The sequence below is a fragment of the Eschscholzia californica genome, unplaced genomic scaffold, assembly GCF_041429995.1.
Source record: "Eschscholzia californica isolate CP2 unplaced genomic scaffold, dmEscCali1.0.p SCAF_4, whole genome shotgun sequence".
Taxonomy (NCBI): Eukaryota; Viridiplantae; Streptophyta; class Magnoliopsida; order Ranunculales; family Papaveraceae; genus Eschscholzia; species Eschscholzia californica.
The window spans coordinates 43,362,531-43,380,810 of NW_028238461.1; the positions used below are offsets into that span (position 1 = coordinate 43,362,531).

The 18,280-nt window shown below is 37.3% G+C and overlaps 1 protein-coding gene across 2 annotated transcripts; it reads left to right on the forward strand.

Annotated features, from left to right (window-relative positions):
* The first annotated feature begins 451 nt into the window (after positions 1–451).
* On the forward strand, positions 452–2,794 carry LOC147544903 (B3 domain-containing protein Os03g0120900-like). Of its 2 annotated transcripts, XM_086638250.1 has the most exons (2): positions 452–1,836; positions 1,879–2,794. In XM_086638250.1, exons 1-2 carry the CDS (start codon positions 1,051–1,053, stop codon positions 2,290–2,292), a joined length of 1,200 nt encoding a protein of 399 aa, XP_086494376.1. In that variant the 5' UTR covers positions 452–1,050; the 3' UTR covers positions 2,293–2,794. The 2 variants fall into 2 exon arrangements, with proteins under 2 accessions (XP_086494376.1, XP_086494375.1); XM_086638249.1 differs by having other exon boundaries at positions 654–2,794.
* The last annotated feature ends 15,486 nt before the right edge of the window (positions 2,795–18,280 follow it).

The window sequence follows — 18,280 nt, forward strand, 5'->3', positions numbered from 1 at the left end:
AAAGGAAGGGTAGTTAGGACATTTCCATGAAAATAGGGGGTCATATTTGAATTTACGAAAAAAATGGGACCATAAAGGAAGCTGGTCACAAAGTAGGGGGCCATATAGGAATTAACTCAAAAAAAAACTAAGACTTTTGAGTGTTATTTACAGCATTCCATTGAAGATGCTTTAATTTGGGAGGAGGATCTAGGTCGGTATACTTCATTATCTCACCTTCACTTTTCTTCATTATCATCAGGAGGACCAGTATAGAAATAAAAAATCAAATCAATGGTTCACAAAGTCAATACTCTCTCCCACATGAAGTTTTCATGGCAATTAATTATTTAATTTCCTTGTTCTCTTCTTTTTATTCTTATTCTTGTAAAACAATAAATATAAATAATAAACTTTTGTTTCCATCTCTCTCTCTTACTCTATTAGATCAGTTTGACAAAATCTATCTATCAGTAGCTCATGCTCTCTGGAACAACTGGCTTTTTTGGGGGGTCTTATCGTTATGGAAAATTTAGATGGCCAAGATGATGAAAGGACAAATTCACATGAACCCAACCAGATAATTCATGGACCCCTATCTATAAAGCTTCTCTCTCCTTCTGCTCCCATTTATCTCTCTCTCTCTCTCTCTCTCTCTCTCTCTCTCTATAACTCTTCATTTCTCTCTTTTCAATTTTAATTTTATTAACTTCTTCTTCTCCCTTCTTCCCTTAAGCAGTTACTAGAAAAAACCCATCTCCTCTCTCTCTCTCTTCAACTTTCTCTCTACAAAGATCAACTCTTTCAATATCTTAGGGGGCTTGTCTAGGTTTGGGTTCTTGTGGGTTTCTTGGTGAAAAGTAGAAGGAAAAACTTCATCTCTCTAACTTGTGTGGTTCAGTAAGATCTTCAAAGGAAAACAAAGAAATTGAAGCCCCAAAATACAAGTCTTGAGGGGTGAGAATTTCTCTTTTATATAACTTTTTTAGTCTTGGGTTTTCATCTTGGACTTCCTAGCCTCTTCATAACTTCTAAAAGTTACATATATAGTACGATAAAAGTTGGGTGGTCATGGAGTTTGTTGAAAAAAATAAATCAGAAGGTGGGTTTTATGAGGATGGACAAGAGGAAATAGTAGTAGGAGAAAGTTCAAGTAGTATTAAACAACCTTTTTCTTCTTCTCCTCCTTCTCAGTATGGGAATCTAGTTCATCATCATCATCATCAAGAACAACAATTTCATGTCGGCGCGGCCCAAGTTGTTTGCATAGAAAAAGAACATATGTTTGATAAAGTTGTAACACCAAGTGATGTTGGTAAGTTAAATCGACTTGTTATACCTAAACAACATGCTGAGAAGTACTTCCCTTTAGACTCAACAGCAAATGAGAAAGGGTTGTTGTTGAATTTTGAAGATACAAGTGGAAAACCATGGAGATTTAGGTATTCTTATTGGAATAGTAGCCAAAGTTATGTGATGACTAAAGGGTGGAGTCGTTTTGTGAAGGAGAAGAAGCTTGATGCTGGTGATATTGTATCTTTTGAACGCGGTGCTGATGAATCAATTAAAGATCGGTTTTTCATCGATTGGAGGCGCAGACCTAATGCACCAGGTCTTACTTCTTTATCACTCCAATCAAATCTTCTTTCTTTGCCTAGAACAATAGTTCCATGGGGTAGATTGTTTCTTCCTGATCAACAATCCGCCGGTATATCGTCAGCATTGTCAATGGGCCAGGAACATTTTCAGCTGAATTATGACCAACAACAACATTATTATCATCATCATCTTCAACATCAACATCATAATGTATCAATACCATCTTCATCTAGCCCTAATAGCTATGGTTACAGTGAGGTAAATCATCCTGGTTCTTCAGTTTATTATGGTTACAGTGAGGTAAATCATCCTGGTTCTTCAGTTTATTATTCCAGTTCATCAACAAAAACACCCCCAGAACAAGTTGGGTTAGTGCAGCGAAGAAGTGGGGATAATGCACATTTGGTTTTCGAGTCGGTTCCAGTGGTCCATGGTAAAGCTGCAGCTAAGAGAGTTAGGTTGTTTGGAGTAAACCTAGAGTGTCCTATTTCAGAAGATAACCCTCATGAACATGATTTTCATTCTTTAACGACAACCATGCCGACGGGATCAACATCACTTGCTTGTAATTCTCATATGAATCATCATAATAATAGTAACCCTTCTCATCCTCTTCTCCAGTTAAGGGTTTTTAATGGTGCCCCACTTCCAACACTGCCAATTGAGCTACCTAAAAGAGGGAGAAACTCTTTGTCTTTAGACTTCGACATCTAAGAGGGAATAAGAATACTACTAAGCGATATTCCATGGGGAGCAAGCTCGCAGAAGGAATCAAGGATCACTGTCGAAACCTGCTTATATGGAAGTATCAACCAAAAACAAGAAGAAACCGTATGACACATGGATAGGATAATGGATCTCCATTGCACGACGAGTTTAGTTATGTTTGGATCTCCTCTCATCATGCTAACACATATCTCTTCTCATTGACAATTTAATGCATTGCAACAACTAGCTAGGGAGTCTCTTTAATTGCACCATGGAATTACTACAAAAGTGAAGGTTATTTCAATTAAAATATATAATCATAGGCTTAGTTATTAGGTTTTTCCCACCATTTTATAGAAATATACATATATAGATTGATAAATCAATGTTTAAGAGTATCCTAATGTCATTTTATGGTTTCCAATTGAAGAGCCTGAAAATTCCCCAAATTGTATTCTTTACCATGTTTCACCATTGAGTTAGTTTTGAAAGCTTTGTTTATCAACTACTCTCTCTCACACACATCTTTGCAGAGAACATTAAAGGTTGAGTTGTTCCTTTTGTTTTTACCTTATAGTTTTCCTCATTCCTAGCTAGTACTTTCTAACCTAGATATTTAGCCTCTACTTCTTTCTTCAGTACTTAGTCATCCTTCTTCTAGGGTTCTCAATTTGATCATACATAAATTTATTTTTAAAACCCTCATTCTAAATAAGTTATTCATAAAGGAGTACTTAAGAAGTAGGGTTCATTGTTATTATTAAGATTCTTAAATTTCATAATGTAATTAATTTGTTTAATTTCCTCCAGACGAGCCAGTCTACCTAGGGCTAAATATTAATATTTATCGACGTATCAAAATACAGTTGTATGAACTTGGTGACTACTTAACTAGAAATTAATATAGAATACAAAGTTAGGGTTTATGCAAAATTTAATCATCTACACAAAATGATAGTTTCAATCCAAAGCATATACAAAATGATAGAAGTAAATTAGGTCAATGCTAGTGACTCAACTTGTTTTATTAGTGTTCAGTTAGATTGGCAAGCTAGCTAGTACAACTGAAATTTCCATGTTGTTCTATTTAGTATTTAGAGTTCGAACAAATCGCATTCAACTATAATTAAATAACAAAAGCATTTACGACTCTTCAAAAGTCGTTCTGGTGGGGTAAGTCCAGGGGTATCTGTACGAAGTCGTGGTCTTCCATTTGCCTTCCCAAAGCATTGGGAGGGTTAGGGATCCACCAAACAGAGCTAGATAATGCAGCTATGCTTAGTAAACTAGCCTGGAGGCTTAAGGCGGAACCTAAAGCGATGTGGGTTCAATTCCTAAAAGCGAAATATTTCCCTCACATAGAACACCCAGGCCCAGTGAAATCCCACCACTCTTGGCTATGGAAGACTATCCGTAAACAATTATATCAGATCGAAGATTTAACTATTTGGGAAGTCCATAATGGCTCACAGATTAATATATGGTCTGATCACTGGATCCCGGAAACCCTTCCTTCTCAAATATCTCCCAGAGATAGTCCCTTAACGAAAGTGGATCAGTTAATCATTAATTCTAGATGGGATGAAGGATCTCTTAATCTTACTTTTGACCCTCATACTCAAAACCTAATTAAATCTATTCCGATATACCCAGTAGGAGACGACCAAAGGATGTGGACTCTCACAAAATCAGGCAAGTTCACAGTCAAATCCATGTATAATCACCTTATATCTAGCATGAACTCTCCCATAAATCTCAACCCTAACTGGAAATTCATCTGGAATATCCAGAATGTTCCCAGAATTCAAATCTTTCTTTGGAAGATTTGTTCTAGAGCCTTACCGGTCAGAGAGAGAATTGGCAAATTCATCGATAACAACCTTATATGCCCTAATTGTAATGAGGTTGAAACTATAGAACATGCTCTCCTTCATTGTCCTCTAGCTAAAAACATTTGGTTCTATTTCAATATTATTTCCGTCAACATTACGAATGTAGTAGATTGGATCTTTTCGTGGGAACACGACTCTCAATTCAAGGAACCAGCGGAACACAACCTTCTATCCACTATTCTTTGGATAATTTGGAAAACCAGATGTGATCATTGCTTTCAACATGAAATCACCGATCTTACCCACATTATAAAAATGATTCATAACTTTCCCAAAAAAACAAATATTCATAGTAACAAAATCAAACCCATACATACTGGATGGAACCCACCGGTTTTTCCCGGATTAAAAATTAATGTAGATGCATCTTTTATAAATGTTAATGAAATTACAGGTACGAGTTTAATCATCCACGACTCGAGAGCGAATTTCATTGAAGCTCACACAGATATATCCAGAACCAGAAATAGTGAAGAAGGAGAAGTGATTGCAATCCTTAATGCCCTTATCTGGGCAGTTGAACGTAACTATCAAGACATCATCATTGAAAGCGATAATATTAATATTATTAAACATATTCAGAATTCCAACGGGGAGATACAGTGGCAATCTAGAGTTCACATCAACAAAATTATGGATATTAAAAGCCGGATACATAGAGTGAAGTTTAACTACATCAACAGAAAATTCAATCGTTCAGCAGATAAGTTGGCAAAACGTGCGAGAAAGAAGAATAAATCAGAATCTTGGCATAGAATTCCTTTCTTTTTAATTCCCTTGTACTGTAATAACACTTGAATTACTTAATGCGATTAAAACCTCTTAACAAAAAAAAAAAAAAAAAAAAAAAAAAAAACTATAATTAAATAACAATTCTTTCTTTTCTTTAATGGTAATCATTTCGCAGACGGGCTCTAGGGCATCATTTAATGATACAATACGTTACTCCTTTATAGGACGAGGGAGTTAACATAACGGTTTTATTACATTTTTGGTAAAGGGGCGATTCCAGTATCAATAGCATCATTGGTAATTGTCCTTGCGATTTTACTTGAACAATTGACATGTCATTGATAACAGAATGGCATTGACACACCATGATTATAATATGCAATACATCACGAATTTGGATGAGCACTACAGAGACTCGATCCCAAAACTTCATGGGCTTAAGAGGGAGTGTCCAACCACTACACCAAAATGTAGTACATTGAAAAGAATTTGATGCACACAAAATTCCTTCACTTAAATTTCATATTGAGCTTGCAGTAAAAGAATAGATGAAGAAAATACCTCTTTAGGGTTTCATGATGTATCTCTGATAATGTCAAGCCACCCAAAAAAAGCAACTACATGCCTATTTCACATGTGACAGTCATTCAGCTTAATTAACTAATTTTCTTCCCTAATTCTTTCTATGGTCTGTATGTAATTATTCCAAAAAATTGTTATTATATATGTCAAATGTTATGAGTTATAGTCATAGGCTTCAAGTTTTAATGAAGTTCTTCCTTTTCTTCTTCAGAGCACAGATTACACAAAATATCCTTAAATTGCTTCATTTCAAAATAAACTGTGAAAGGTTTTGCCAACTTTACCATGGTCGAAACTCCTCGAAAGTAAACCCTAGCTAGTGTTTTCTTTTTGAAGCAGTCATCAAGATGCATTTAGCATGGTCCCTTACCAGCTCACCTACAAGCAGGATCATCTGCTTTTTTTTTTTTTAATTATTATTGGCACATTTGGGACCATTTAATTCTTTAAATAGAAATCTAATCGGGCATGTAAAGATTAATTATTTTCTTTCTTTATCCATCGAAAAGAATTACTCGGGCTAGTTAGTCCTGTCTAGTTTTCCCTTTACCCATCATTGTAAGAACAATCACCTTGTTGAAAGTATCAACTCCCATCTCAAGTTTAGGTTCTTTCTTGGGTAGAGTTACATGATATTATGGTAATGGGGAGTTGAAAATTTTCAATGGTCCAAGGATGGTACCACTTGTTAGATTCCATAAACATTTAATATGGTTAAAACTGAAGCCCCAAACCTTAGTAGTTACTGATATTGTATCTGTTTTAGACATCCAAACTTGACACTTAGTAAACTTGAGCATGCATCGATAGCCCAAGCTTTAGACTCTCACCAACGATGTGGGACGATTGTCTATTGCACATATATCAAATGTTTCTCTTTAAACTTGAAAATTAGTTAGAAAGAACTAACTGTATCATCTTGTATAGTACTTTCTTTTAGAAGACTAATGACAGTGAACCGGTGGGACTCGGTTAGAGTCTCACCCAAGTAACAATCTTGGGAATATCCTTTGAGATATTCTTACATTTCTTGTATATCAAGTCTTTCCTTTATGTATATTCCTTATTATGTAAAGTTTCCGTTTAATTGTAAACCCTAGTAGTATAAATATAATACAAGGGATTGGTATACAACCATCCAGTTTTACGGTATCTATTGAATTGTTTCATGGTATTAGAGCCGTAACTATTTTACATAAAGTATTGTGGTTTTTTTTTCCCGATCTCTAATATCGGTTGTCTTCTCCGATCGCTAATATCGGTTGTTTGTCTGGTTTCAAGTACTCATCTTGTACTTGTTGTTTGGTATTTGGTATTATTTTTATCGGTATTCGTATCACTTGTTTATTATTTCTCAGTATGGCTACTCCTGTTGAATCGACTATGTCGACTGGTTCTTCTTCATCTCCTACACCCACTATGGTATCCTTCCCGCAAATCAGTTCCATGATCAGTCTTAAGTTGTCATCCGACAACTATCTCCTATGGAAACCACAATTACTATCCCTATTGGAAAGTCAACAATTGCTGCCCTATATTGACAGCTCGGTTATTCCCCCTTCTCCAACTATTCAGACAACTGACGGGTCTCTTGTTATCAACCCTATATATGAATCTTGGAGAAAAACGGATCGACTTGTGTACTCGATTCTTTACAGCTCGTTAACTCCGGAAGCCATGACTGAAATCATGGGAATTACAAATGCAGCTGAGGTCTGGTCTCACTTGGCGCAGACTTATGCCAATCCTAGTGTTACTCGTTCTCTGCAGCTTCAAGAAGAAATTCAGAATCTACGAAAAGGTACTGCCTCTATTACTGACTTCTCTCGCACCTTTCGTACACATCTTGAATCACTTGCAGCTATCGGAGAACCTTTATCAGACCCGAAGAAGGTTTTCTATTTTCTCAAAGGGTTGGGACCCGACTATGCCTCTCTTGCTGAATCTATACTATCTAAGAGTCGTCTCCCGACATTCAAGGAACTTCTACCTATGCTCCAGTCACAGGAAGCACTTCGGACATCGTTTCGATCCTCTCAACCAATCATTGAAGGTGCGTATTACTCTCAAACATCTCGGACTTCTAACCGCTCTCAAAATCCGAGACAACAGTCTACATATCGGTCTCAATCTCCAAATCGTGATCGACGACAACAACCAAAGTTTCGACCCCCTTTAACTGTTGATAGGAGGGACTCGGGTTCGGCCAAACCCGTAGGTCCTCCGTATCTCTGCCAATGGTGTGGACGTAACGGTCATACTGCCGACCGATGTTATGATTTGATTGGTCGCCCACAACGAGACTCCTCTCGCCCTGCTACTGTTGCTCGTCGTCCGTCTTCTAGTGAAGCCCATGTGGCTGAGCACACGGTCTCGGAAGATGTTACAACAGCTCTAACTGCACTTCAAGTTACCGATCCCCGAGACCCAGCCTGGTATGCGGACAGTGGTGCTTCTAACCACATGTCTTCTTCTTCTGGTATGTTCACTCATATTACTCCTTATACTGGTCAGAGTCATGTCAAAATTGGTGATGGTTCTCCTCTCTCTATCTCTCACGAAGGGACTCTCACTCTTACTACTTCCCATGGAACCATTACTTTACCTAATGCTCTTCTTGTTCCGTCGCTCAATAAAAATTTGTTGTCCATTAGTCGTTTAACTGATGACTTGGACTGTTTCATTCTCTTCTCTAAGACTGGTTTTGTGTTATTTCAGGCGAACGGAAGGACACTGGGAACCGACAGTAGATGCGGCAATCTTTACGTATTAGACTCTTCACACCACTTCTCCTTATTCAGTTCAACCTCCATCTCTCTCAAGGCACCTCCAGAAGTTTGGCATTCACGTTTAGGGCATATCTCTTCTCGCATTTTAGAACTTTTAGAAAAACAATGTTTAATTCAGTTTTCGTCTAAGTCTAGTCCGATGACTTGTACTCCTTGTCAAATGAGTAAAAGTCATCGTCTTCAGTTTAATTTAAATGAAAAACTTGCGGATTCACCTCTTGAACTTATTCATATTGATGTATGGGGCCCCGCACCAGTTCTGTCTTCTCATGGTTTTAAATATTACATTATTTTTGTTGATGACTTCAGTAGATTTTGTTGGTTCTACCCTCTTCGTTTAAAATCTGATTTTTTATCTGTCTTCATTAGTTTCAAATCGTTAGTTGAAAATCAGTTTGCTACTACTATTAAAACTCTTCAACTCGATGGAGGAACTGAGTTTTTAAGCTCTAACTTTTTAACTCTTTTAAATAAATGTGGAATTGTTCGACGTTTGTCTTGTCCCTACACTCCGGCTCAAAATGCTAGAGTTGAGCGAAAGCATCGACATATCACAGAAACTGGTCTCAGTCTCCTCTTTCATAGTAAACTTCCGTCCTCCTTTTGGGTGGATGCCTTTCAGACTGCTGTTTATCTCATTAACCGCATGCCTACGCCGGTTCTCCAGGATGCCTCTCCGTTCTCCACTCTATTCGGTAAGTCTCCCTCTTATTCAATGTTACGTACTTTTGGTTGTCTTTGTTTTCCTTACCTACGTCCTTATGCTTCTAACAAATTGTCGCCTCGTAGTCTTCCATGTGTCTTTATAGGTTATAGCCCTCACCATAAGGGGTTCAAATGTCTTGATCGCTCTACGGGGCGTGTCTATATCTCCCGTCATGTAGTTTTTGATGAGTCTGTTTTCCCGTTTCACACTGGTAATGTTTCCTCCACCTCCACAGACCTCTTAAGCTTTACTGATTTACCAGATTTGGCCTTACAACCAGATCCGACTCCACCATCTGCCTCAGTTGAGACGACACCACCGTCTCGGACAGTTCACCTTGACTCGTCTGTCCCGCTACCCGACTTGGCCAGGTTTGAGAGTCCCAATTTAGCTCCACTACCCTTAGCTGCTGATAATTTAGGGCTGGATTCAGATACTAACCCGATCACTCCACAACCAGAATACGTTCCTCAGGGGTGTGGACCAGACCCGCCCTCTCCTCGGACACCTGGTCCGTTGTTTCCATTGTCTGTATCTTCCCCGGTTCAGTCCGGATGTGGTTCGACTTTTACTGCCTCGTCTACCAGGTCTGGCTCGGTCTCGGTGCCTTCATCTGTGCAACCCACTGCTGAGTCATCTTCGCAGGCTCTGTCCTCACCATCTCATGGCCCACGGGGATATCGTGATGTGCAACAGTTGCTGGACGAAACGTCTCCTATGGTGGATCAGTCTTATCTTGCTTCACAGGTATTATGTCGTTACCCTATTCCTCCTCGAGATTCTACTATTTTTGGTGATGTTGGTTCTTGTTTCTTTGCTGCACTTTCGGCTATTAAGGATCCACGAGGTTATCGTTTGGCTTCTTCCTCTCCCCATTGGCAGTTGGCCATGGAAGAGGAGATGGCAGCTCTTCGTAGACAGGACACTTGGACACTTGTTCCTCGCACCCCCTCTATGAATGTCGTTGGTTGTAAATGGATTTATCGGACGAAACTGAAATCTGACGGGACTATTGATCGATATAAGGCTCGCTTGGTGGCTCAGGGTTTTACCCAAAAACCGGGACTTGACTTTGATGAAACTTTTAGCCCTGTTGTCAAACCCACTACCATTCGTATCATTCTTTCACTCGCAGTTTCCAATAGTTGGCCTATGTTTCAGTTGGATGTGAAGAATGCGTTTCTTCACGGGGAATTGCAGGAGGAGGTCTATATGGCTCAGCCGCCTGGTTTTACTGACCCATCCTACCCGGAATATGTCTGTCGCCTTAAGAAAGCTCTATATGGCCTCAAGCAGGCGCCCCGTGCTTGGTATGATCGTTTCAGCACTTATCTCACTCGTCTTGGTTTTAAGACAAGCAAGTCTGATACATCTTTGTTTATTCTATCTACCGCTGCTGGATTTGTTTACTTACTTTTGTACGTTGACGATATTATACTTACTGGTGGGAATTCTTCTGTCATCTCCGATATTATATCCTCTCTAAACTCAGAATTTGATATGAAGAATTTGGGCTCTTTGCATTACTTTTTGGGTATTGAGGCAACTCCGAATGAGAAGGGTCTTTTACTTACACAGTCTAAGTATGCGCTGGATATTCTTAAGTTTCTCAACATGGATGGGGTCAAACCGTCACCGACTCCTTTGTCTTCTGGCTGCCATCTTACTGCAAGTGGGGCTCCCTTCAGTGATCCCACCTTATACCGTAAGATTGTTGGTTCTCTTCAGTATATCACGTTAACCAGACCAGATCTTGCATTCTCCGTTAACATGGCATGTCAGTTTATGCATGCCCCGACTCAGGATCACTTTCAGGCGGTGAAACGAATTCTTCGATATCTCAAGGGCACTATTCATCTTGGTTTACAAATTTATAAGGATTCTTCTAGTACTTCTCTTTTGGCGTACTCTGATGCTGATTGGGCTGGGTGTCCTGACACTCGTCGCTCCACTACAGGTTTTTCTATTTTTCTGGGCTCAAATTTAATTGCTTGGAGTGCGAAGAAGCAGCCCACAGTCTCTCGCTCGAGCTCTGAAGCTGAATATCGAGCTGTTGCTGCTACGGCTGCTGACTTGACGTGGATAGGTTTTGTTCTAATGGAACTTGGTATCTCTCTAACTTCACCTGCTCGAATTTTTTGTGACAACAAAAGTACGATTCAGATGACTGCAAACCCGGTGTTTCATGGCAAATCTAAGCACATTGCTTTGGATTACCACTTCGTTAGAGAAAAGGTGGCGGATGGTTCTCTTCTTATCAAGTTTGTTCCGTCACAAGATCAGTTGGCCGACATTCTCACCAAAAGTCTTTCTCATTGGCGTTTCCTGGATCTTTGTCCCAAATTGAATCTCCGGTCCAGTCCGGCGTTCAATTTGCGGGAGGGTAATGACAGTGAACCGGTGGGACTCGGTTAGAGTCTCACCCAAGTAACAATCTTGGGAATATCCTTTGAGATATTCTTACATTTCTTGTATATCAAGTCTTTCCTTTATGTATATTCCTTATTATGTAAAGTTTCCGTTTAATTGTAAACCCTAGTAGTATAAATATAATACAAGGGATTGGTATACAACCATCCAGTTTTACGGTATCTATTGAATTGTTTCAAAGACAAAATATTATTAAGGAGTCTATTCTTGAGAAAGAAGACAGGCTATATAAATGAGGTCTTTCAATCTGTTCTTGAGACTCTTAAGCGGGATATTAGTCTTTTAATCGAAGAAATCAACAATGAAGGTTTTCTGAATTCGTGTACAAATTACACTTGACGCAGCGGAAAAAACTGATAAAAGCCTTAGAACTCCGTCTAAAGACTATAGAACCAAAACTAATAAGATTTACTACTAAATACTGAATTTTATTAATAAACTTGAATGAATAAAACAACTCTTAGATTCCCCTTTATATAGACTTAGGGTTTCCTTAACCTAATCAAACTAAAATAACAATTTCTAATAAATAAAATACTACTTTCCTAAACCTAATCAAATTCTAATAACAACTTCTAAATAAATAAAATACTAGAATCTAAAACCTAAAAAGTTTCCTAAAAATATAAAACTGCTAAAAATAATAATTCTCTACTAACAAAAATATTATGCTACTAAAATAACTAGATTTTAAGATATCCAAGATACTTGGAATATCTCATGAAAATCTCCCTGCATCAGTCTCCTCCACTTCAAAGAAACTCGCCTCGAGTTTACTGATTGATTGGAAGGTTGTCTTGAATGGTACACCCATGAGAAAACTTTGTCGTGAATTGTGCATGGGAATCACCAAGCTATCAGATTGAACGGGAGACTTTATTAAGTCACATAAAATTTGCGAACTATAATTGTGATGTGATTCAAACTCCCTTTTCACTCCAAAAATAAACTTGTATAGATCATGAGTATAGTGATTGAAAATTACGAACTTCGATGAAGACTTTCTAATAAAACAACTTATCAATCCACGTGAAACAATTTTAGATTCGCCAAATTCTGAGAACGGATCTTCGTATGAAGGAACTTCAATTAGACTAATGTTTGACTTCCGAAGTTTTTCACCTTCCTTTGTTTCAGCTTCTTGAACAACGTCCTTTGTCTCAAATTTCTGAACAACGTCCGTTGTCTCAATTTCCTGAAGAATTTCCTTTGACTCAATTGGTTGAACCACTTCCTTTAACTCAATTTCCTGAATAATTTCTTCAGAAACAAATTCCTTACCGTGTAAATTGATATCAAGAGATTTATTTGTGAACACAATAATGTTAGATTTTGATTTGTGAGTAATATTACTTGAATTTTCTATGCTCACAATTTGTGGTGGTTCAACATTCTCTAAGGGAGTCGTTTTTACCTTTTTAATAGTTAAGTGAGGTTGTTCTTCCCTCCGAAATCCAAACTTCCTATATTCCCGTTCCTCAGCTTCAAGTTTTAGGGCCAAGTTGTACGCCTCCTGAATAGTCCATACTGTAAATATCCCCACTTTTTCTCGCAAACTAAATTTTAATCCGCTTAAAAATCGATTTGCTACAACATCTTCATATTCTATAATGTTCTCCATATTGTTTCTTTGAGCCAGTTTTGAAAATTCCTCATAGTACTCACCCACCGAACGCAATCCTTGTCTACAGTTTTGGTAAGTCATAAACAAGTGTTGTTGATAATCTGGTGGTAAGAACCTCTCCCTCAGGTTTTCTTTCATAGACGGCCAATTCTGGATTGGAGCCCTTCCTTGCCCCATTCTTTGACGTTGTAACTGATCCCACCAAACAGCAGCACTTCCTTTCAGTCTACAAGCAATAATGTTTACCATCTGTTCACCAGGAACAGTATATGACATATTCACTTGCCGCTCAACCTCATGTAGCCAATCAAAGAACTCTTCGACCGACAAATAACCATTGAAGAGTGGTATTTCTTCCTTGATTTTGTATTCATCATAATATCTACACGGATATAATTGGTTAGGATAATAGTTACCTCTATTTTTTTGGTTGCCAACATATTGTTGAAGTGGTTGTTCTCTGCCTTCGTTTCCATTAACAGCTTGGTTGTGGGCGAATCCCTCAACACGTTCTCTGTTAATAGGTTGTCTAGGGTTTGTATTGACATTCAGGTTGTTAATCATCTCCATAACTTGGGTTAGTTGATGACTCAAACCGTCAATTTTTGCCCACATGACATTGTTACCTCGTTCACCGTCGAGGTTTGTGTTTCTAACTTCGTCTTTTGCCATTAAGCCAGGAGAAACCTCGCTCTTGATGCCAACTGACGCAGCGGAAAAAACTGATAAAAGCCTTAGAACTCCGTCTAAAGACTATAGAACCAAAACTAATAAGATTTACTACTAAATACTGAATTTTATTAATAAACTTGAATGAATAAAACAACTCCTAGATTCCCCTTTATATAGACTTAGGGTTTCCTTAACCTAATCAAACTAAAATAACAATTTCTAATAAATAAAATACTACTTTCCTAAACCTAATCAAATTCTAATAACAACTTCTAAATAAATAAAATACTAGAATCTAAAACCTAAAAAGTTTCCTAAAAATATAAAACTGCTAAAAATAATAATTCTCTACTAACAAAAATATTATGCTACTAAAATAACTAGATTTTAAGATATCCAAGATACTTGGAATATCTCATGAAAATCTCCCTGCATCAACACTTTATAGCTATTAATTATTATATGAAGAAAGAGGAATGCCCGGAAGCTAAAGATTATCGTCCAATTAGCTTAGTCAATTTTATTAATTATTTTCTAAGGTTTTATCCAACTATTTCAAACTTGTGCTTCCCTCTCTTATTTCTATTGAAGAGGTGCTTTCATTAAATATAGACAAATGATTGAATCTATTCTTATTGGCTCTGAACTTATAGATTCAAAAAACAAAATAAGCAGAGGAGATTGATCATTAAACTTGATATTAAGAAAGCTTCCAAAAGTCTTAATTGACACACTTTGATCCTTCTCATAAGGGTTGGGATTTGGATTGAAATGGTGTAGATGGACATATGATACGATTACCTCTTCTCATAAGATAGTCTTCTCGTTACGGGTCCAAAGAGGGCTCGATCCAAACCACCAAACTTCAATTTGTCGATGATACAATTGTTTATCTTAGGGCCGATATCAATTGGGTTGATGAGGTTTTATGCATTTCAGACTCCTCTTCATTTACTGTTCTAAAAATCAGTTCTTCCAAATGGTTGTAAACTTAAGGCCAGTGAGACATGGTGAGGTTTGGATTTGTCTTGAAAGCCAGGAAGTCGAGCCATAAAAACTACATTTTTAAGCTTACCATGAAGTAAGGCATTTCTAACATCAAGGTGTATATTCAAATCATTTTAAGCGGTTAGAGTGCGTAACACTCTAATGGTTGTAGGCTCAGCAACAATATTGGCGGTTTTTAAGAAGTCAATTCCTTCTCTCTAATAAAACCTAATAAGTACATACGCTGTATCTGAATTATAACACCCCACGTTATTATTTGCGTGGAATTATAAAATCAGGTTATTTTAAACTCTAATCCCCATAAACCTATAAATGGCAATGAACTCGCCTTGAACAAGGCACAACCACAACTACAATCAATATCAACAACAAATACCATCAATCAAAGATACAATTTAACTCGGATAACTCAATATTCAATATTTTAATTACAAGAACACCCTAACTGGTTTACGCATCGGAGAGATTTCCGATTTTTTGCAGATTTCATCTCCCAATTCGTTATGAGTAATTCGAAATTCAATGAAACAGTCTCTCATCCTGAGTGATAGTAGAAGGACAATTGTGACATGGTCGGGACTCAGACTTCATCTTCAGTGCTCTTGTTCACTCCTGTGCACCTGATGTCAATCAAGTGTCATTCTCATTTAGGCCACTTATTGCCAATTAGTAGCCAATAAACAATTCCGTGTAAATTTTGTTATAGACTTTTTATGAGCCACAGATTCCTTGATTGATAATTTGATCAAATCCAATGGTGTTCAACATCCCAAGTGACATATGGTTGTATATGTCTTTCAAAATAAAAAGGTTGTATATGAGCTTATAGAAGTGATTTTTTTTTTTCCCAGCTTATAGAAGTGATTAATATCTTATATATTCTTACGCCTAGCTTATACCTATAACTTATCAATGAGTAGCGGGCAGGACTTCAAGTTGGGCATGTGCTAGAGTTTCCCGTGTGCATGAAATGATATAACCTAGGAGGTGCCTGTGAGGTACCCAATCATTTCAAAAATCTAAACAGGGATCTAACTTTTCTATTAGCCCTAGGTGAGATGGAAGTAAGCAACAAAATAAAAATATAGGAAATACCAAAAAGAAAAAGTCCTCCACAATTGTTTTTTTGGTGCCCCAACTACACAATAATGTCGCGAGCGGCTAAAAGCACCCGAAAATTTTTGCTAGCACTCTGGGGAGGATATTGACCAAAGATTAGTCTCGTTTGACCTGAAACATCTATTAGCACCCGGGCACGAATAGACTCGTCCAAAGCCCCAAGCAAAGCTTTGGACTCAGACCAGTCCGAGAGGTTTCAGACTGGTCTGAGCCTTTGTTTTAGGTCTAGGACTGGTTAGTCTGAAATTTTACTTACGGTCTCGGACTGGTCAGGGTCCCATAAAGTATTTTTCATGGTGGTTTTGGATTAAAGTTCTTTCCCTTTCTAACTCTCCGTCATAGATCGAAGTAAAGCTCTTCTCATAATGTGTTTACTCTCTTTCTCTCTCTGAAACAAAGTTATTTATCACTCTAACTCCTCATTGTAGATCGATGATAATGAATTTGAGAACCAAGTTGTTTCCATAATAACATGATGATGATGATGATACGAAGAAGGAGAAGGAAAACATACGAAGAAGAAGAGGAAAAAAAAGGGTTGGGTGCGGACTGGGTGCTATCAGGCACCTGGTGCGAACAACATTTCCGTCGGGTGCGCTTAGCCGCTCCCATAATGTCTCTTGAGTTTACTATTGTTTTTTGAGAATTCTAAAAGAAGTCCACATTACTGTTGTAGTGCTATAGACAGGGTGGACAGGGCGGTGGTCCGAACCGGCAAGTTTTCACCCAAACCAGCCCCTAATGAGCCGGGTTTTATCGACCCGTTTATTTAACGGTTCGGGTAGGTATGAATTTAAAAAAAATAATTGGGTTCGGGTCAGGTTTGGTATTAGATAAATAGATAATAAACCCCACCTTCTCTCGAGTAATATGTTGTATATTAAATATCTATATAACAAATGACATAGGTTTCAGGTCATGTCATAACTTTCATTTATAATCTTCAGTCATCCATTTGTTTTGTAATCATAACCCTTCTTCTTTAAAGAGTTTTTGAAAGATAAAAGTGTAAAAGTCAAAATAACTGTCCAGTTCCTGTAAAATCTCACACTATTTCTCTCTCTCTCTCTCCCTATCTTCTCTTACTTTAAATTCACACGACTCTCTCTTTATCTTTTCTCTTCTCTCTTCAAACAACCCAATAAAATAAACAGTTAAACACTATACCCCAGTATGTTACATTTAAAGTTATGTCTTAAAATTTTAATCTTATATTATCAACTTATTTTTATAATATTGGAGTAGTTATAGTGTTTATGGTTGATAAACTCAAATTCTTATAAATTTTTATTAATAATAATATATTACTTCAAACTAAAATAATTCTTTTGAAAACAAAAATACAAAACTTTTTGTTTAAACCGACTCGACTCATTTCATATTAAACAGGGCGTGTGGTAATGATTTAGCAATTTTTAATCAGGAGAGGAATGGTAATTGAATACCACTCCATTTATTAACGGGACGGAATTGGAAGGGGATGGACCGTCCCAACCCGGACCGGTTGAGACGCCTCTTGTGCAAGCAAAATTTGGTGTAACCTTTATCTGAAAATGGGAGGCTTGTAGCAATAATTTCGAGGGCAGTTAGAATTCCCTAAAAGTGTATAACAAAATTCGTACTAGTTCTGAAATGTGCAGCTTTCATGGAGCTAGAAACTTGATCAGGAACAGAAGCCTCTGATACCTGATCTGATCTTTATCCCATTTCCAGCTTTGCTGTGATTTTCACACTACTCTTTTAATGTATCTTTTTAATTGATCACATTAATCTTTCTCAGTATTTTAAATTTCTATGCTACCATCTACCTACATTATATATGTATATTTAGATCGTCACCTAGTTTCATGAGGAGTAGTAGACTTATTTGACCTAATTTAGTGATCTTTCTCTATCAAACTTCTTTCTCTGGATCTATAGATCTATATAAGCAGTAGCTTTTGTCTTCCCACACTTAGCCAGGAAAAAAGGTTTTCCTAATTTTAGACCAGGCAAGTATCCTCTTTCTGTCTCTGTCATTTATGGATCCAATTAACATTTTGAGCTAAGAACAACTCTGGGTTTTCATCAATATGACATATGGCCCTGGTCACCACTGAATTGTCCTTAATTTTCTTTACTGTTAGTTCTATTTTGTGAGACGTGATACACCAACTGTCTAGTTGACTTCCTGGGTATTTCTTTGATATCATTCTGCCCTTCATTTTCATGTTTTTATGAGAGTAGACATTGTCAATCTCAAAATATGAAGTTAGGATGAATTGAAGGAGGGGTCGGATCAACTGGTAATGCTACAGGCCACTAGAATACAAGATGATGTCCTCAATCAACTTTTTTTAAGTTAAAATAACAAGTTATATTTTTCGGTTAAAAATCTAAAATCTATAATTTTTTTTGGTTAAAAATCCAAATATTTTTATTATTTTGATTAAAAATCTAA